This window comes from Netta rufina (assembly GCF_964035555.1).
Source record: "Netta rufina genome assembly, chromosome: 7".
NCBI lineage: Eukaryota > Metazoa > Chordata > Aves > Anseriformes > Anatidae > Netta > Netta rufina.
In genome coordinates, this window is record NC_140130.1 from 21,958,297 (window position 1) to 21,979,274 (window position 20,978).

At 37.1% G+C, this 20,978-nt stretch overlaps 1 protein-coding gene across 1 annotated transcript in view; it reads right to left on the bottom strand.

Annotated features, from left to right (window-relative positions):
• BLNK (B cell linker) overlaps window positions 1-20,978 on the bottom strand; it is a 95,843-nt gene that overhangs the window by 61,488 nt on the left and 13,377 nt on the right. Inside the window, exon 3 of the mRNA XM_084290492.1 lies at window positions 4,693-4,739. Within this exon, the coding sequence (XP_084146618.1) occupies window positions 4,693-4,739 (47 nt within the window). The remainder of the gene's footprint in view (window positions 1-4,692; window positions 4,740-20,978) is intronic.

Here is a 20,978-nt window from a genome sequence, read left to right on the forward strand (position 1 = left end):
CTTTTATGACTACTAAATATTGGGGCAGAAGTCAACTACCACCAATGTTTTTTCATCTTGAAGCTTTCTCTGGGGTGGGGAAAGTCCAAATGTAGAAGGCCACATGATTTTTGTACTGCTTTATCTCATTTAAAGAGACAGTAAAAGCTCTCTGTTTTAGGGAAAACCCAGTTCTGACAGAAATCTCATGGATTTTAATAGTATCAGTCTTTTAATATTAAAATCTTTGGTTAGGCAAAGTAATCCATAGAAATAAAAACAAAGGAGCCAAAAATTCAAATATTTGAAAGTGAAACTGAAAGTGTGATGTTGCACACCCTACTTTTATTAACTTGGACTACATTTAATTATAATATCATTAACCCCCAATTCCCCCCAAAAAGAGGATTAGAAAATTCTTGACGTGTCATTTCTAGTTTCACATTGCATCCTGTTAGAAACCTATTATTTTATTTCCTGACTTTCCTTCTGTTTTATTCTCAAGCTTAACCTTGAAGTTTAGCCTTGAAGTTTAGTTTAACCTTGAAGCTTAGCCTTGAAGTTTGCACCTCCAATTTTCTTGTGTTTTTAAAGAGAAGTAAAATTGTACCAGAGGAAAATACATTTTACATGACAGCATTTGAAACAATGGCTCTAGCTAGAAGCATGGAGAACAGGTTAAAAATGCTCTCAAGTGTCTGACTAGACAGTGGAACAAAGATGTGTAAATCTCTGTCATGAGCAGATCCAAATTAGTGCTGCCAGCAGAGGCCTCTTTGCCCTTTGGACTGTTGTCACCTTTCATGGCCTGCCAGCCTGTCTGTCTGGCAGCTGCAGCAATGGTAATATTGGGTACTGCTTTGAGCTGTTATCTCCACAATATCTACTGTCCTCAGTGCATGCATCTCTCCTGGCCCTGTGGCATTAATGCTTGTGAAAGGGGCCTTGGAAAGCGATTTGTGGCTTTCGCCTGCCACAAAACAAGTTTTACAACTTTTTCTACTATTTTAAGTAGGAACATCACAGCTCTTGATGCTTTCCCTTTATAGCACCCCTGTGAGATAGGGAAATACAACTATTTCTGCAGGTGGGAAAGGAAGCAGGGAATGCTAAAATAATTTTCTTGGTTGTTCTTAGGAAATCTGTGGCAAAGCAAGGTCTCAAAACACATCTATCAGATCCAGATTTAGTTATTATTAGACACCCTTACTGCTAAAGATTTTGCCTTGCGAACTCTCTCTTGAGCCACCTACAAATGAGTTAGGAGGGGAGCAAGGCTTTTGTAGCTGGTGCATTGGCCTGGAGCAAGGGTGAGTAAGTTGTTCATGGAATTTAAAGATTGATAGCTGTAAAAAGAATCTGAAAAGTGATTTTACCACACTAGGTTGTTTGTCTTCCTTAATGAATAAAGAAAAGAAGGCAGGCATAGGAGGGAAGATGAAAATGAAGTCAAAGTGCAATGTTTCTTGTCTTTGCAGTTTGAATTATGCAAGTGCATACATTTCAGGAGGATCGTCTCAGAGTTACAAGGTACTTCCTTGATATGTAATGTCTCTTACAATTCAGAGTTTATTCACATGTGTCAAAAAAAGAGATTTCCTTGTCTTGGAAGGCAAGGATGAAATATTTCAGTGTGGAGTTATCTCATTAAAAAATTATGAACAAATGAAAAATAGATGTTAGAAAGTAATCTAGAAATCAGTCTTAACTATATGACATTTACTTGATTCTTGAACAGTGATTTTTTTTTTCTGCATATACTATAAATTCCTGGTAAAAGAAACAAGTAACATTTTTTGACAGCATTGATAATTGGTAGATGTTTGTTTCAAGAAAAGGAATTCAAATGTTGCCCACGTAATAATTAAACAAAGCTTATAATTATGTGTTCTTTATCTACAGTTCACCCAAGACCTTCCAGAACTGCATGTCAATATGTACAAATGATAAACTCAAGTCTTAACATCATCAAGACACCATCTTGATATATTTTATTTGCCAGTGAAGATTTCTCATTTACCTCACAAACTGACACGTGTTAGAGAGAGCTGATTTTGTGATGAAAGATTTCATCCTGGCTTTGGGAAAGTGTTCAAAACAGTTTTCAACTGAGCAAAATTCATTTTGAGCTTGGTTTAAGATGTATTTCTAATCACATCAGCTGTAAAAGATGCCTTTTAATTTCATGGGCCCTGGGAAAGTGAAATTTGAGTAAGCTGAGAGTGTTGTGAAACAACTTGTTCATAAACATCTCATACAATAAGTCTTGGACTATCTACAATGAAGTCACTGAGCTATAATTATGTTGTTTCTTCAAGGTATGTTCAAATTACGGATGTATATTACTGTATCACTGATATACACTGTATATATATATATATATATATATATATATATATATATATATATTTTTTTTTTTTTTCCCTCTGTTATCTCTTCCCCCTGGAAAATAAGTATAATACTGACTAGAGGTATAAGAGACTTTCATTGAATTACTGGAGATATTCAGTGCAGGAGTCAGAGAATTATATCTGTGTATGGATGCACATTGTTCCTGGTACAGCTGTGGGCTCTCTTAGCAGAATGCAGAATAATTGCATGTCTTAGTTTGCAAAATATTTATAGTCTTCTAGATTCAAAATCTTTCTTATGAAGAACACCAAGTTCTTAAGAAGAACATCAAGAACATTTTAAGAAGAGAATATCAAGTGTTACACTAGTGAGAACTAGGATAGGAAAGGGGAGAGCACTTCAGAAGAACCAGCTTCTGTGTAACGAAGCCCCAGGAAGAAGGTTTTATACCAGGCAGAGACCTGAAGCTCTGGTTATGCCAGGAGGAAACATAGGATTTTGGTCTTGACTTGTCTGGCAATTGCTGTTTTCTTGTTTATCTGTCCTTAGTGATCTGGTCTGTTGTGGAGTACCTGCAGTACATATAGATTCGAACAGACCTGTTGATCTGGCTCAGGTAGATCAATGCAGATCTTCTCAAGATAAAACATACAAACTGTTTGCATGCTAGAAACTGGTGATTTTTGTGATAGCAGTTAGTAAGATGTAATAGCAACAGATCTTATAGTGAAATGGTGCTAGGGACCCGGCATCCACTCTATGCATTTCAGGAGTTTATTACTTTGTTACTTTGGACTGGACCTGTTATGGCCTTTTGTTGATTTGACAGCAGAATTGTTATTACAAATCACCCTTGTTATTCCCATTTACATTTTCAGAAGTCAAAGCCTGAAAGCCCACATCAGTACAAGCTCAGCTCTTAGTCTCGGTTCAGTAGATTCCTGTGGGCCCCAGTATAGTAGAAGGCATGTATATCACAGAAACATAGGTCACATCCTTGGTTGATTTTATATGCAAGTTCTCTACCTTTCCTATCAAAATGATGTCCTGTTAGGCTCAATTACCTCACCAGAAACTCCTCTCACACTTTCCTTATCCCTCTAGTTAATTATTAAAACAAACCCAGAATATTAACTTATACACTCATCAAATTCTTATCAATAGGAATATGATTTTAATGGGTAAAAAGCCTCCAAATTCCTCTAGATTCTTACCAATAGAGTGGGATTTGGAAAACAATTCTTGTTATATAAATAGATTTAATGTTTTCTCAGCAAGGAAAATGTTGCTATGTGGAATAACAGCCATTAGGTGAAATAGAGCAACTCACTCCATATTAAATCAAATGCTTCCCAGTTTGATTGGCTCATATAGGAAACTCCCAAATATTGTTTCCTGTGCAGCAATACAAGAGAAATAATGTACTTGAACATTAAGGCTATCCTAAATGGATTCAATTTTTCAAAAATTATATGATTGCATTTCTTATCTGTTATACCTGTATTTGCTTACCTAGTATTTTATTAAAATAACAAGTATTGACATGAAACTTTGTCTATAAATATGTCAGTAAATTTATAGACAAAGATGTATTATCTGTGTATATAAAGATCTTTCACTCAATTCACACAAGTTGTTAGTAGCAATAGCTTTTGATTATTGACATCTGCATCCAGTATTATTGAGTAACTCAGACTTTTAAATCTTATTACTGGAATTCAGAGCCAGCTAATATTTGAGAAGGTATTCTGAATGGACAATAGAGACTTCAGTGTTTTAGGGTTAGACCCTGATTTTTTTTAACTCCTTGGAGCATTGAAGTATTTGGGTAAGCAACTACTGTTTTGGCACTGGTCAGTAATACATGTCCCTGTATGATGCCCTTCCCAGTCATTTCACTGGCCTAATTTTTACCTCCCAAAAGACTCAATGTTCAGAGCTTTAAATATAACATTTACATGCAGACTTCCAAGTGCTCTGTCAATCTGATCAGTTAAATTGTCATCTTGGCAGTAGGTGAGCCAATTCTGAAAATTTCACTCCATACTATGTACAAGAGAAGAGCTTCTGTATTCCAGAAATAATTGAACTTGTACTTCCTAACATTAAGGTTGTCTCTGATTGTTTTGGGAGGACCATCACCCTGCAGCTGCTGTCAAAAAGACTTTCTTTTCAGCTGATTCGAACAACAGTTCTTTTCCAGCATCTTTATCCTGAGCAAGTTCCAGCCCAATCAATTAAAGTCCTTCACATGAACAAGTTTCAGTTCACATTTTTGCTTATTTATTAGCAGAGAAATTGTCAGAGTACAACAGAACATTAGCTATTTCATGGGGAAACAGATAAGAATGAGAAACTTACGGCTGATGCATTATTTTGAATCGGCTCAGCTCATAATCCGATAAATTCTGAAAAGAGAAAAAACACGTTTTGTATTTTAAATAAAGTTATAATTAATTGAGATCACTCCATGAGGTGAATTACATAACACTTTTAAAAGTGAACTGAGCAAAGACCTAAAAACAGTTTTCAGTTTTGTAGTTATGTGATTGTCTTATCTTGGTTAATGTTTAACTTTTTATTACTCACTCCTTGTAACGTTTCTGGAAAACAGGTAGCACACACTGTATTGTTAAACTGGAATTTAACCAGGCATGTGGCAGATTAAATTATGCTGGTTAATGAATCATTCAAAAAGCGATAAGCAAGCCACTTTATATAGTCTCTTTCCAGCTCCACTACAGAGTTTCTTTTGGGGTTGTTACTGAGATCAGCAGATTAGCACAGCAGTTGCTGGCTGGAAGATTACTTTTAACAATGGTTGGGAGACTATACAGTCACCCACCTTTTGGTCTGCTCTTGTGCTAGACTTCTGCATGAGTCCTCAACTCATGAAACACTGGGGATGAAAAATAGAAGCATTTTTTGTGTGTCACATACAGTGTTGCATAAAGACCCATTTTAGCGCTGAGCAAACTAACTCAGATATAGGAAACAGTTTGGCCTGCAGCTGAGCTTCTCATGTTGGGCTTTTAATCTAGTCTAGCCAGACCAAAAGTATAATTGCGTGGTTTCAGTCCAGAAACATTGTGCTAATGCTAAGATATTGTCTTTCTTGACATAAATTTCAACTGTAAACATGTCCTTTTAAATAGATGGAATTATAACCCTCCTCCTATACTTTGTGTCAGGAAGAGGAAATCAGTTTTTGATGATGTTGTTTCCTGAGACTCTGTAGGAGCAGCTACAGAGAATGTGAATCCCTTAAAACGATTCTTTGCAGTGACTTCAGTGATACTGAATTCATTGTACATTGATTGATGTTAGCTCAGCTCTGTTTTTCTGGATAATCTCCAGCCATCAGTTCCATTCCAAACTCTTTTGACTTTTCCCTCACCATCACATCAACATGATAGATGAGTTTGTATTGAGCATGTAAAGCAAGACACTGACAACTGTGTTAGACAAGGAGATCAAGAGAACATGTAGGTTCCAATAAAAACACATTTCCTCAGTCTGTATTTAAATTCAGTAAAATCTCTGCATTTTGAGTTCTTTGTTATATTTGTTGTGAAAATACACCATTTCAGACACTAGAGAATCCCCTGCGTTGAATACTTAGGCTGTAATTATACCATAACAAAAAACAGCTGCATATCTACATGTAGTATGTATGGTAATTAGCAGATGATCTAGCTGATCTAGAAATCACCACATTCCTGAGGAAATTTAAAGCTATACTGAGCTGACTGATTGACATACAGACCAACCCGGGCATATTTAGATGTCATCAGCTGAGAATGAGTCATCAAATTGCCTCTGCAAATCAATGACTAGCAATATTAAGTCAATTTCTGCACATATTTTTTCACCTTCTAAATGAGAGGAAGAAATGATGTTTTTGTTATTGTAAGGATTAATTCTTGTACACTTCCTTTTCTTTACAAAATAAAATATTTAAGCTTTTACTTGTGTATATTAAGTTGCTAGGTGATCAAAAGACAGCTTGTGCAATTCTTTTTGGCCTTCAAAGACAGTGTTCAATGGAATCTGCTTCTTAAGCAGTGCTCTGCTGTAGGTAGTGCTTCCTGCATGGGTATGAGCTCTGTGAATAGGCAGACCAAGAACTTTTTAACTGATAATTGAGTTTAGTGGGTGATGAAACTATAGACCTGAACTTTCCTTTGCTGGTGAATGTTTTATACAGAGAGTTTTAGTTCAATTCTTTTTTTTTTTTTTTTTTCCTGGTGACAACTTTCAATAAGGGTATTAAATTATGAACTATGAACTTCCTTCCAGTTTGAGGAAACTGGCATCTATGAGTCCAGCTGAAAGTTGTGTTTTTATTTAGTAAGTTCAATGTTTATTTATAACAGAAAATTATACCACTGATTGTAACTGGGAAGTGCTACTGCATTTTAGCCACAAAATTCTGGTCTTAGGAAAGAGTACAAAAATATCTTGCATACTCAACATTCATGAAATTACATGGTAGTTTCTGGAAGAAGGAAACTAATTTTTCTAGTCTTTAACTGTTCATTGCTCCTGTTCTTGCTGGTGATATACATTGTTAGAGCATATGTATACATATGAACATGAATAGGGTATATTGCAAATTAATACATGTGATAAAGAAGAAGTTAAAGTAGTTTCTTTCCTGGAGGGATTTGAATTGCAGAATAGACAATAAGGAAATAAAGGGACAATAAAAAAATAAAAATAAAAAATAGTTTCACGTTGGAGTGCAGTTTAGAAAGCACATGCAACTATGTTCTTTTCAAACCAGTTATTGATTTCTTGTTTTCTATTGGTTCCTTTATTCATCAGACATCAACTTTCTTAGTAGCTTACTTAGCTCAGTAGCTAACAGTAACCAAAACTCTCAGCTTGCAAATCAAGCCAACCAGCTTTGTTCAGCAGATAGTATCGTGGAAGCAGAGAAATGCTGCTATGGTGCAAATGTCTGAGGTGTGTCTCTCACTCCTTTACTTGCAGAGGCATGTCTTGGATTTGAGCGTATGCTGTTGTAGCTGCTTGCCAACATAGAAAGTGAGGAAGCAGAAGCCTTACATCAAAATCAGAGAGGCAAAGCTTCTGTACGATACAGAACTGCCAAGCTGTAAGTAGGTCTTATGCATTTTTGACTGGGAAAGTTTAAGTGGACTCGTGCATGTGTACTCTGCAATGTATGCAGAGCGGCCTGACACATCTGTGGTGCTCTAGTTCTGTGCATGTGTGTCACAAATGGCCAGCCTGCGTGCATATGGCTGGGTGGGACTGTGCTTTGCAGACTGGGGATGTGTAGGGAATGATAACTGATAGGTGGATAAGGAAGGGACAGACAACATGCAAATGGAGCCTTGTTTGAGGAAGCAGAGTAAATGTGGTTAGAAGGTAAAGCAAATGTGGCTTTCAGACGTGGTGAAACTTTGTAACACACTGGGTAGCATTTGGGAGCTTTTCCGGCCCAAGCATAGAACAGACTAAGGTGCATGTGCTCCCTCTAGTTGGTGGAAATAGTAATACCTACTGTTCCCTAATGGCTTCAGCCACAAACGTGGCTGTCGAGTCACAGGACCTAAAGTGATTTGGCTTCTGCTATTGCTTTGGAGGATATTTGCCACGCTTTCACAGTTCCCAGCCGAGATTGTGCTAGGAGACGCAGAACTTTTTGAAGCAGGTTGTTGATGTAGATGACTGTGTGATACAGTCTTTCTAGCTGTATTTTGAAGTTCACAGCGCATCTCTTTCCCCTTCTTTACTTTTCAGCCCCTTCATGTAGGATGTAGGTAAGCACCTGCATAATATGATTACAGCTGCAGTTTCAAAGAAAGTCTTGAACAATCCAGGAGAGCCCTGAAGGATCAGTAGGAGTCTGAATTTTTGATGTGAATTAGAATGAGAGGATTCCATTGACTTTATGAAAAGAACAAAACCAAAACCCATACTGTGTTGCTAGATAAGCTGTCAATAATCTGGGCAGTGAAGCTGTATGTAAGGTGACAGTCTTGTCATTACCTTCCCATAAGTGAGTTACGTTCTGTAACATTGATAGTTCTGAGCACGGATCGGTTTGGAGAACTTTGCTATGAAATGGGATAATTTCTTTGTGTGTTTGTATTTATACACATCCATAGATTGGAACATGATATTGTATAATGATCTCCTCCTAATTTTCTTGACTGGGGGAGAGGAGTGGGTGGGAAGGGTGTGAGTAAAGGCTCAGATTTATTTGCTATAAAGCTATTTCATGCTGTTATGGCAAAATAAATGCATAATATTTTATAAAGGCTTTGTATTCAGTATGATGAACTTCTTTATGTTAAGACTTGCTCATAGAATTTGTTGAGTAGAACAAGAAGACTGCAAGAAGCCATCATTAGGCGGCTGTTGAACAGCTACATTTTTTTTTCCACTTACGAGAGACAGAAATTTGGAGTACAAATATAAATGATCTGCATTCAGGCTGTCAATGCAAGCCAAAAGCTGAAATGTTGTAGAATTGTAATAAGGCAGGCTAATGATATCCCCTATTAACTGACATAGAAGATCTATAAGTGGCCAGAGGATACCCTACATTTCTTAGTAAAAATGTCCTGATGGAATAAGATCTCAGTACTGTCCTCTAGAAACACAATCTGACTGTCAGTCTGTCTCAGAGCAAATTGGACAAATGTATAGTGGAAATATTTTGGGTCTTTTTCCTTTTGTTAGATTGAGGAAAACTGAAATGCAGGGAAAAGAGCAGAAGAGAAAATCATAGAGTCATAGAATCATTAAGGTTGGAAAAGACCTCCAAGATCATCCGGTCTAACAGTCCCCATACAGTATATAAGGTGTGGAATACTTAATCTCTGTCCAAAAAGAATGGCATAGTTAAGAAATGTTTCCATTGTGACTATAGTAGAAAGACTATTAGAAAAGTATACACTTTGAAGTGTGTAAAACTGACATCTAGTGGCAGCAAAAGCACCTCATGTGCAAAGGAGCTTTATAGCAACACCAGTTTGCAAAGCAGATTAACATGTTGTAGCTATGTTTCAGGAAACGGTAATTTCAGTATGTACTCCTCTAGCCTACTTCACATGCTAATTGTTGGTGTTATGGAAGCTTTTGAATGAAATCTGGTGCCTTCTAGTAATATCTTGCTTAAGTGAAGTAAGATGGTGGTGTCTGTTCATCTTCTTGATTGTAGAGACTACTGCTAAAGAAGCATTGTCATCCTGATAAACAGTTTCCTTATGAGAGGAAAGGTCTGGAAGGGATGTTAGAATTAAAATACATGCATCCAAAACAAACAAACACACACACACACACACACACACACACGCAAACACTGAGGAGGAGACTTAAATAATCTAGTGTTGCTGAAGGAGACTGTTTGGCAGTTACCAATTTGAGACTTCTTATGAATAAAGAATTCAGGCTTTGGAGCTGTGGCATTACTGAAAAGTGTAAGCTTCTCTGAGAGTTGAATCAGGAATGGCAAAGACTCAGGATTCACATGAACTGAGGCAAGATGTAAGCTATCTGAATAAAGAAAGCATAAGGGAATGTGCTTTGGTCATTCCCAGTGAAGATAAAGGAAGAGTTCATCACTTGCTGAAGCCTGTGCTTAAGTGTTTTTCTGAGCCATAGTTGATAACTTCATTTCTCATTCATAATGTTACTCAGTTGTTATTTTATATCTTCTTCTATATTTTGTCTAGGTCTGCATTCAGATTTTAGTGTCTCTGAAGAAAAACTCTTGCTAAAACTCAGTATGATACCTATGCCAATGAAATTTTAACTTAGCTTTCCCTCTAGTGCTAATGTATATGTATATATATAATGGATAAATGACTAATAAACAGAAAAAAATAGCAAATTTATGCAGAAGATGAAATATTAAGTACTTTAAATTGTGTGTGGAGTGCCACCTCTATAGTCAAGGGAAGGATTCTAAACTGAACACAGAAAAATCTAAAAGCATGGTTCTAGTCTGTCTCCCATATGAAATGAAAGTGATCAGGAAGAGAAATCTAGGTAAAAATGGACACATATCTGAAGGAAGAAGGACAGGAAATGTGCTTCAGTGGAAGCATAATTAGAAAAGGGCAAAAATAAGAAAAAAGAATTGTGGTTTATTTTTCCAGGATTGGCAGTTTGTAGCAAGAATTATTAAAATAGCAAAAACTTTTGGCTGTAAATCTGTATTTTGCACTATTCCCAGTTCATAATGGCATTTATAAATAGCTTGGAGGTTAAAAATATTGGTAGCATAATTCTAATGAAACATACCATGGTTCATTTGAAACTGCAGTGAGCTATATATGCTACCTCCATCATTTCATCTCTATTACTTTCAAAACACAGTGCATCACATTTGTTGAACACAAATGTTGATATTCTGCAATGAAACTAAAGTCACAGTTATAGAAGTGGTATAAAAAAAAAGCTGCTGTCATTTCAGAGAGGCAAGCCTACTGCTTTAATGTGAAAGCAGAGATGATCAGCAGTCCTGTTGGTCACAGAGCTGCTCTGTAAGGGTAAGATTAGTTAAATCACACTGGCCAGAGCTGAGTGATGTGCTCTTATCTATCCTGACATGGATAATCCAGCACAGGTGCTTAACAGTGCTGATACACTTCTGACCTTTTAGGTCTGTGTGTGATAGAGGCCAGTTGCTGTGTGTAGAGTTGCACTGGCTTTGTCTGCACTCTCTGAGCTTCTCCCTACTGCTTGGACACTGACACTCTTCCAGTGCAGTGAAAATATAAGGATAGGTCATGCTAGCAGCACCAGAGTTGTTGATATTCATGATATTTCTAAGATTTCATAGCAGCCACCTCTACATTTTGCAATAATGCCTCTGTGAGTCTGTGTGGTATACATGTAGATTACTTTGAGAGAAATAACTTTTGCAAGAGTACCTAAAATGTATACATTTAAGGTTAAACATTTTTACTTTGAAAGAGCTCCAGTGAAAGATTAAACTAGTAGATCCTTCGTTCTCTTATATGCTATGGGTGGTTGTTTGTACAATTTATTTGCTTATAACATAGGGGTTTCCATACCATTCTATACCCCAGGATGTGCTAACTCACGCTTGGCTATCCAAGACTTTCTTGAACGTGTCATAGCCAGGCTCACATGCTGAATGAATACTCCCTTCCCTGAAAGCTGGCTGCAGATATAGCCTTGGTTTGAGACAGATAAAACTTGATCTGCAACATAAATCTTTTTAGTGTGTGAGACTGGAGTTTGTTGTTTTTCCTAATACATAGGTGTCCCCATTAGTCTTACGCTGACCTGAGAGAGATGAGAGGATTCCAAAGTTCTTTAACAAAAATAAAAACAAATTATACTGTCTTCCTCACTAACAGTGATACTCTGTGGGCTTAGCTCTATATTTGCATGTCCTTATTGAAAAGACACTTACTGGAATACAGAAAATAAAACCACTTCCCATCTCTCTATATTAATACATTGCTAAATGCTTAAGCAAACTAAACTGGGTTCTAGCCTTTGAAAAAGGAAACAAGTCCCCACATAAACTCTTATGACCACTAGAATTTCAGCCTCAGCAAAACCCACCAGAGCCTGCTGATGATGTGGACTGCAAGATTAGGAAGTCTGATTTTGTGTATATATAAAAAGAGAATTTGGAAGAGCCAGCTGAAAGTCTTCTAGCAGAACCATTTATCTCTAAAAATACTGCATCAGTTAAAACAGATTGTTTTGCAGGACTCCCATCACTTTATCAATGATTAAGAATGTAGAAAAAAATGCTAGAGTTGAAACAGTTTATTTTAATGTTTTTAATATAAGGTGAAAATCTCAAATGAAGCTGGTCAATGCTACTGCTTCATTGGTTCCAAAGAATTTTATTTTTACCTTTATGGGAGATCTTCAACTACTCATTTTGATTTATAACAAAGGGAAATATTGAAATGGTGGAAGTTCAATTTTTTGGCCAGCTCTAAGAATTAATGGGCTGGAAAATGTTTGTAGTCCGGAGACAAAATGCCAGTGACCCAAGATCTCCAAGAAGCAGGATGCAGTATAGAAATGTTCTCAGAGTAGGGTTCTGCTGGAAGCAGAACTGGCACTTTAGGAACTGACCACGACTCCATGCAAGATGGGAATACACTAAGCTGTTGACTAGTTTTGGACCCAGTTTAGTAGTGATATTTTAAAGGATTTACACTTTTAATAATCTTGCTCTTGAAGAGGGCTAAACCACATCTGAAGCCAGCTGCTGCTGGCAGCTGCCTGAATCCCATTTCACTAACTGCACACATGTGATTTGAGTCAAGTGATGTCCTTTTGCACAACTGTGGCTGTTGTGAAAACAAGGCTCTACCTTGGCCAAGTGGCTAAGTACTGTTTCCTTCTATGTCATCTTTTCCTGCTTAAACATTCTGCTTTTGCTACCTGATATTTCCTTAAGTGAGCAAACTTTTCTGTCATGGCTGGTCTACCAAACTCCTGCTGAAGTGAGACTGTGCTAGCTCTTCTGGGAACATGCTTGCCTCTGATGGAGTCTCTCTCCCCTGGATAAGGAGAGGTGTGTTTTGTTTTATAATTACCTCATATTTGACTCTGGGGGAGGTGTTTGATAAAACACAGCTAGTGTGGAGCCCGTTTGGTGCTCATTCCCTAATGTTAATAAGCTGCTGCCAAGCAGGGAGAAGGAAGCCCTGTGAGGTAGCTGAACATCCTAGTGGTTTGTGGCTGCCAGAAGACCTGTTTCTGCTCACTCCTTTCTCCCTCAGCTTCTGGCTTGGAGGTATGTTGTAAGTCTCCCATCCTGTGCTGACTCTGGTGCTTCTCTGACCCTTTTGTGACTTGAACCAGCTGTAATTTAACCACGGGAATTCCCTTGAAAGCTTCTGCCTAGGAAGAGAGGTGAGGGGAAAAGAAGAAATGATAGTGGGAAGGCTCACCCCTGGCAGCTGGCATTTTCATTTGAGTTTCTGTGAAATTGGATGCTGAGGCTGGGTCTTTGGTTACTATAAAACCTCCTGGGGAACTTCTCTGGGCACTGTGCTTCCTCTATCCCCTCTGTGCTGTCATTAGCAGTTATATGGTGACATAAAGTAACCCTACAAAAAAAAAAGTTGTTTTTCAGGGAAAAAAAAACAAACACACACACACTTGATTTATCCAGATTAGACATCTGGATAAAGCCTCCATTGCAGCCAAGTGAGAGCCACTGTTAGTAAAGATGTGTGTGTGTGTGGGGAACATACAGGAAAGGTGGATGGAGAAGCACTGCCCCTTTAACTAGGTATGAAACTGTGCCTTCAATTAATCTAATTTGCTTACTGAGGAAGAAAAGCTAAAATGGTTTTGGTGGCATTCGCAATATTTGAATATTGATTTGAAGGGATATTGTCTTGACATGATGGCAGAGGCTGTCTCAGTGGAAGATGCTCTGTGCATTCTGTTGAAAAATGAGTTCTTTCTCTTTTCAAAGTACTAAGAGTTTCCATCATGCTCTCATGAGGGAGTCTGAAAATGACAACAGGAAATACCACAGCAAAGATCAATTCTCTGGTCACTGATAGGTGAGACTGGCAAGGAACCTTGTTACTAGGGAAAGTTAAGTCATAATCCTACTTAAATGCTGCTATACAGGACAAATAACCGACTACAGAGACTTTACAGGTCTCTGGGGTTATTGGAGGCCATGGGATCAACCTAAAAAATCTCAGAAAGTAGGGGGCTTTGGGCCTTTAGCTTGCCCCTGCTGGCGAAGGGCCTGGGAACTGTGCAGAAGTGCTCCCTGCTGACACTGTCTGCAAAATCAGCTGCCTTGCACTTCCTTGCATCTGGACAGAAATAATAGTTATAACAAGAAGTGCTGGGAAATAGCTGAGCCTAAAATGACTGTACAGAAAGTGTGTGAATCATCTCACCTCTCAGACCAAATGCTACTGCAGAAGAGATCAGCGATCTCAAAATGGCAGCAGAAACCTTGAAAGCAAAACCTATGAATGAGAGTAGTCTTGAAAGATTAAGAAAGATCATGTGCATAATTGTAAGCACATCAAGTTTCTTCGAGAGCTAGTATTTTTTAATCTTAATGATAAGAATAAATGTCCTTGCTGAATCAGAATCTGAACAGTGACTGTATGTGTTTGGCTTCATTTAAATAATCACAGTGGCTATAGATATGTGGTATAGATAGTCTTTAATTCATACAGTCACAAAAAAATACGTGTATGTATATCTGTAGGCATCTTGAAAAAGGACTTTTAATTTGCTTCAGTCGTGTTGCCTCAGCCACAGAAAGCAGAATTGCTAAAGTGGGAAATCACAGAGTCCATCAGCAAGTCCTTGGTTGCTGCATTTCAATAGCAGATGAAATAACTGAAAAGATAGACTTTAAGGTCCTGGCAGTTCATTGCAAGTATGAGAAGGAAGGAATGCTGTATTCTATAGAGGTAATATAGGTAAGCAGCAGTATTATCAAGACTTCGGTATATTGAAGATCTGTTCCTAATATGTAAAACTTATGTACTAGACCTAGGCTGCTAGAGGAACTCAGCCTTTATGACTAGTCTGTGTTGAAGAGACCAGATGTCAATACTACTTGCAGCCTGTGGCACTGGCTCAGACAGAAAAAGGTATTTCTGCCACTGGAAAAAGTAATGCATAGGTGTCTGTCAGTAGCTGTCTTCGGTCAAAGTGTGAACCTCATCTGTGTTGGTGTGTAGCATGGGGAGTGTGGATGAAGACTTCTAAGGTGGGGTGGGTGGCTGTTGGAGCACATGGCCAGCATGGAGCAGCTTCCCCTGTCCTTCTTTGCGATGCTGTGCTGAGTGCTACTGCTTAGTGGGTTATGGACTGGGTAGCTCCAACTGGTGAGAGCCACCTCTTGAAAGGTAGTAAAGCTAAAGATGAGTAATGTGATATTAACCTATGTTTACATATGATCTTTGGAAATGTTCTTGGGGAGTGCTTGGCTACAAAGTGGTTAAAGATATTTGATGTAAACATCCCCTTTATTTTTCCCAGTGTGGAAATTTGAAAGGCAGTTATAAATATATGCTCCCCCATGCCTCATATCCCTGTTGCCTTTCTGGAATGCTGTTATACTTGTTGGTGTACTCATATGGTTTAATTAAAATCTTTTCTGGTCCGATGCAATAAGCAATGTCTTCTGTCAATGCAACATATCTGATGTTAATGATGCTTCTGGATGATAGATTGTTGTGGGGACAGCTACATATGTGAAGAGCAACCCATTTATTTATTTATTTATTTATTTATTTTTTATATCATGAGCTAAACAGATAATGCCAGCTCGAAAGAAGCGAAGAAAAAGGTGCTTTGAAAGTTCCTCATTTTTCTTTGTTCTTAAGCAGAAATTTAACTGTCTAATGACCCATTTGTCAGTGATATATATCTATCTAGTACATGCTAAGCTATTAGTTGTATTTCAGTAGGAAAAAGGATATCTAGGTTTGGATATGGGACTCAAACTAGGTTAAACAAAGTTCCTGATGTTTGTATACATATGATTATCTGCAGAGTGTCAGTACATAAATGGTATAGTATCTGTCTCTTCTCTACTTCTATATAGCTGCTTGATCTTTATACACATTTTTATTTACTTGGATTTCATGTTTGGTCTGTGCACTTACTCAAGGTCCTGGGGTAGCCAATATATGCCTCATCCTCTTCCCTCTCAACACTATGAATCTTCAAAAATGTAAATATTGGTCTTTCCTCTTTGCTTGATGTCAGTCCATGAAGGCCATATCCACATCTGAATTTCTCAAAGATTTTAAGTATTCAAACTATATAATTCTACTCTTAGTATGTTCTGCATTAATTTTATAATATTAGATACTGTCTGGAAATGAACATGAAGCAGACTTAGTAGTAGTTATTGTGGACAAGGTGATGAAAAGTGGATTATAAAAATAATGACTAAAGTCATTGAAATTACTGTTCCACTGTATATAAACATACACGAATCTCTTTTAAAGAAGGAAAAAAAAAAAACTATTTATACCAACATTTTAAAATTTGTAATTTGGTCAGCTAGCCAATAGGATAGTATTTACCAGCTACATTTCTTGCAGTGAAAGTGCTAAGACATTAATATAAAACATGTAAAAATTGTTACCAAGGCAATGACCCAACAGGCTGTTGATAATCAAGATCAAATAATTGTAGGAAACACTTGTATATAGAGAAGTTGGATAGGGTTTCACTTCATGAAACATTAATGTTCAAGTTTCAGTCAGGTACTATCTGACTGTTTGGAGCAGTGTACCTTTAAATGTATTATCAAGCTTGTACAGAGTATGATGTGGGAGTGGAAGGGAAAATAAGCATGTTTTCTTTGAGAAAAGTTGAGCTTTGAAAGCCACTGCAAGTTTTGGAATGTTAAAAAGACAAAACAGCTGAGATGCATAAATGGGCAAAGAGCAAGAAAAGAGGTCAAAGCTGTACGTGCAAATGTCCTTTCACATCCTCGTGGTTTCTGAAGATTCACATGGCTTCAAAAATAAGCTCATTCCAGGAATACAATACATGGATTTGCAACAAGTTCTATAACTATTCTGTCATTCAGATAGTATCTGAAAATTAGTGATGATATTTATGTTAGGACAAAAGAGACTAGTTGTATGTTCATTTTAAATTAGTCTACCAATACAAGCTTGCTTGTGTGTAGGAGTAATTGCTTTGTAAGAAAGTCACAGTTGGTTGACTATTCTCTCCCTTTCTCACCCCTCTACTGTTGACTAATACAGAATTTATCTTACAGTGAGTATTTGCGTTCTTGCTTGTGTGCCAATTAAAAATTTTAAGCAGTTTAAGGCCAATTCATACTGCAGAGTGACTGTCATGTACTATTGCTTACATGCAAAAGCAAACTAGAAATTGGATAAAGATGGAGCTCTCATAAAAACCATATGCTGTGTTCTAAATGATCTGATGGATTTATGAAACTTGAGAGTCAATAATGGAAAGTGATCAGTTATTATATAGCAGTCAGCCTAATGACTGGGCACATACATGTTTAAAATAGGAAAAGAACACAAATCTAAGTCTTGATATGAGTCTACTAAGTAAATATCAAATATTGACAAATTGTGCATATATAGAAGTTAATCCACCACTGTATTAAAAACTTCACTCTCATATCAGTGTGAAACCAGCTCTTTTTCAAAGGTCCACAAGAAGAAAAAACACTATTGGATAAAAACATCTCCCTTGTGTATGTGATCATGTTCAGGTGTGCATGTTTGGATGATGAGTGTTGGGGTAGTTGCTGACTACCTGATTAATGATTGCACTCATGAGGAGTGTCTGTGGATTTGGACACCACTGAGCTTGACTAAAGTGTCTCTATTCAGCTTTAGCTGATTAAAATTCATATGCAATATTATGTGAACATGGGCTACTTCAGATTGAAGCTCAACAAAGGCAAAATCATATTTAAGAAATTCTTGGCCTATTCCACACTAAGTTGTGGAAATCCAGCTATTGTCTGTAAATGCCAGATCATATCCATTTTATCTGTGCTGCCCAAATCTTTCCCATCTGGAATCACTGTGGTGCTTTGGATTATGATGAAGACTATAGGAAAACGTTGAAAGCATTCAATGACCTAATTGCTGAGGTTCTCAGTTTCCTGTGTTCCTGAATTTATTCGTGAGTGTAGTCACAAAAACCTTTCAAGACCCAACAGTAAATGTAACACTACACTCTAAGGTTCAAGAATACCTGACTGGACAGGGAAAAGGAAGAAGTGATAACACCATAAATAATGCATGGCACAGGTTTAAAGAAGACAAAGTTTGTTGGTATAGGACTTTCAGCTGGGGAAGTGTATGTGCTGCCATCAAGTATGACCCAAGGTTTTGGGGATGATATGTTCAAGATTTTATTTGCTTTTCTTCCTATTGCCTCTTTGAAATTCAATGCTGTTTCCACAGATGCTTTTCAAATGCTCTGTGTACCACCTGAGTCAAAAGCATTGAAGTAAGTGGCTGGGTTTGAAGTAAGTGGCTAGGTTTTTGATTTTTATTTATTTATTTTGAAAAGTAGTGAATAGTCTCCTCCACTCACAATATAATGCTGACACGTGTAGATACTTCTCTAATCTGCTTTTTATATACTAGTCAGACAATGTAATGCACAAATCAAGTGTTGCTTTTTCCCCCTTCATAGGAAACTAAGTGTTTGGGACAAATGTCAACAATATTCCTTGTGCAGTACTGAGGGAGTGAAATAAGTTTTCCACTAAAAATATCAAATGTGCATTTGTAATCTAATAAATATTAAAAAACAAAGCAAACAAAAAAACCCAACAACTATCGGTATACTTATTTATTGCTATCCTCTCATACATTCAGATGGTTAAGCACATTGGCTGTTTATATTATGCTGATGTTTACTATACCAAGACTTTTAAGTAAGTGTAATGGAAAGTCAAGTACCTATTCTTTTATCATGGCCATGCCATGAGAAATAAACCCAAGGCTTTTATGAGGCTCTGAGTGCTTTTAACAGCTATCAATCTTACACTTTACAAGAGCTATGTTGCAATGGCCACAGACAATGAATGACACCTTTTAAAAATGTAGATTGCATTCAAGGGGAAAAATAGTTGCACTGATAAGCCAGAAAGCCCAACCACACAGGAACTGTGAAGGAAATAGGAAGAAAAGCACAGAAACAAAAGCATTCTGCAGCAAGCTTCATGGATACTTACTAACAGTTTAAAATACCTTCAGTTAGAATTTTCTGCCTATATATTTTTTTAGTACGAATTCAAATACTGTGCTTCTGCATTTGCCAAAATAATATGAATTTTGCATAGATTTTACTCTTAAGTATTCCAGAGGCCTAAAACAAATGAAATGATTGAAATTCTTATTCCTCTAAACATCAGTTTTGTGGGTACTGAGGGAATTCTAATTCTTTCCAGCGCATCTTTCTGAGCACAAGCATGTGATATGGTTTTTCAACAATGCAAACAGAACTTCAGGTCAGGTTCGCTAATACTAAAGTCTGTGCTTATGCATAGAATTGGCACAGGGAAAAGACACTAGTGAAAGGCCTTTGCAATTGTATTAGTGTGTTTATTTGATGTTGGCAAATTCTGTGAGCTGTTTAATATGGAAAGACTGATAAATATTTTAAAGTGTCCACTGAGCCATTCTAGGAATAGCTTCAAGCTTCTGTTGTTTGTAATAGTATGTCGGTAAGTGACAGGCTGTGCAAGACATCTCTTCCTGATGATTTTAAAGACAGTATTATATCAAAAAATATTGGTTACTATATTTACTAAATTAGATTAGATTTTCAGTGAGCAAATTCCACAGAAATACTGTATATTTACAGTATTTTTTTCTTCTTCCTACCATCATAGTTATTCAGAGCAGAGGGCATTGTGTAAAAGAAAACAGGATGGCTTCATTTTAATAAGGGAGAACTTGGCAGCTTGGTCTTTGTCTGTTTCTTGTTTCTATAAATTTGCATTGAGACTTTTTAGTTTTTAATTTTAGCTGTGTAAGGTCCTTTAATTCAGCCATAAAAAACAGTCAGCATTAATGCAATGTGCTCGGATTATTAAGGGATACATCTCGTTCCTAGGCTACAAGTGTATCTGTGAGAAAGTTACCATCAGAATGGTGCTGGCATAATCCTTCTCCTGTCACAACCACATGAATGTCTAATTGGGAATAACTACTTTTGTCTCTAGTTTTGTCTCACTTTGCATTAGTAAGTTTGTAGCAGCAGACAGTATCCAGACAGATTTGGCAAGTATTTCAACTAAAATATACTTTGCTCTGCTCTTGTATCTTTTGGGAAATTAAAGTTGCCTTTTTATTTATTTATTTATTTTTTCCTCTTTAGATCCTTATAGCCAGATCTTCAAGTATATAGCAGATCTTATTAGTTCTGCTGTGATTCAGGAGGAATAGGAGCTCAAAATGTATCTTTTTGGAAATTCTTTACCTCACTTTGGCATGAGTATCCCCCATCAGCCCAAGTAGCATGACAATATTTGGGGCCTTTGCATGCTGGTTTTAGTCTTTATTACAGAAGAAAGTATTTTCCCAGGAACATTTAGAAATTTCTTCCAGGCTAAGCACACTGTGGTCCCCCGTTCCAACAAAAGAGTTAAAGCTAAATCAGTGCAAGTGCCTAGGGATCTCCTGGTTGCTTCTACTTTGACTGCTGCTCAATTTCTTCTCACTTTTATGCTGCTAAAGAACCACAGAGTTATGAGTTTAGTCTGGTCAGCAAAACCCATATGCGCATAACCTAATGTTCTCACTGCTGTTCTTCATTGCATGATTACTAGATATTCAATTTTTTTTTTTTTTTTTTTTTTTTTTATTCTTAAGTATTAGGAAAACTAGGAAAGCTCTCTAGCCATTCCGAAATTATATTGAAAGAGTAAAATTCCCAATTTATTAACACTTTCTTGGGGATTTTTTTATCAAAAGAATTTGGACCAAAAAAACTTAAGCTCTTTACAGTTTCCATAACTGCATTAAAGACATATGGGAGATTTCATACAGATATAAGAGCAGCAAAATCAATTGGGCTTAGGCTTTTCCTTCCTGTGGACACCTCAGTGACCTACAGACTTATTTTCATCTTGCTTTCAGTTCTCTTGCTTCTGCAGT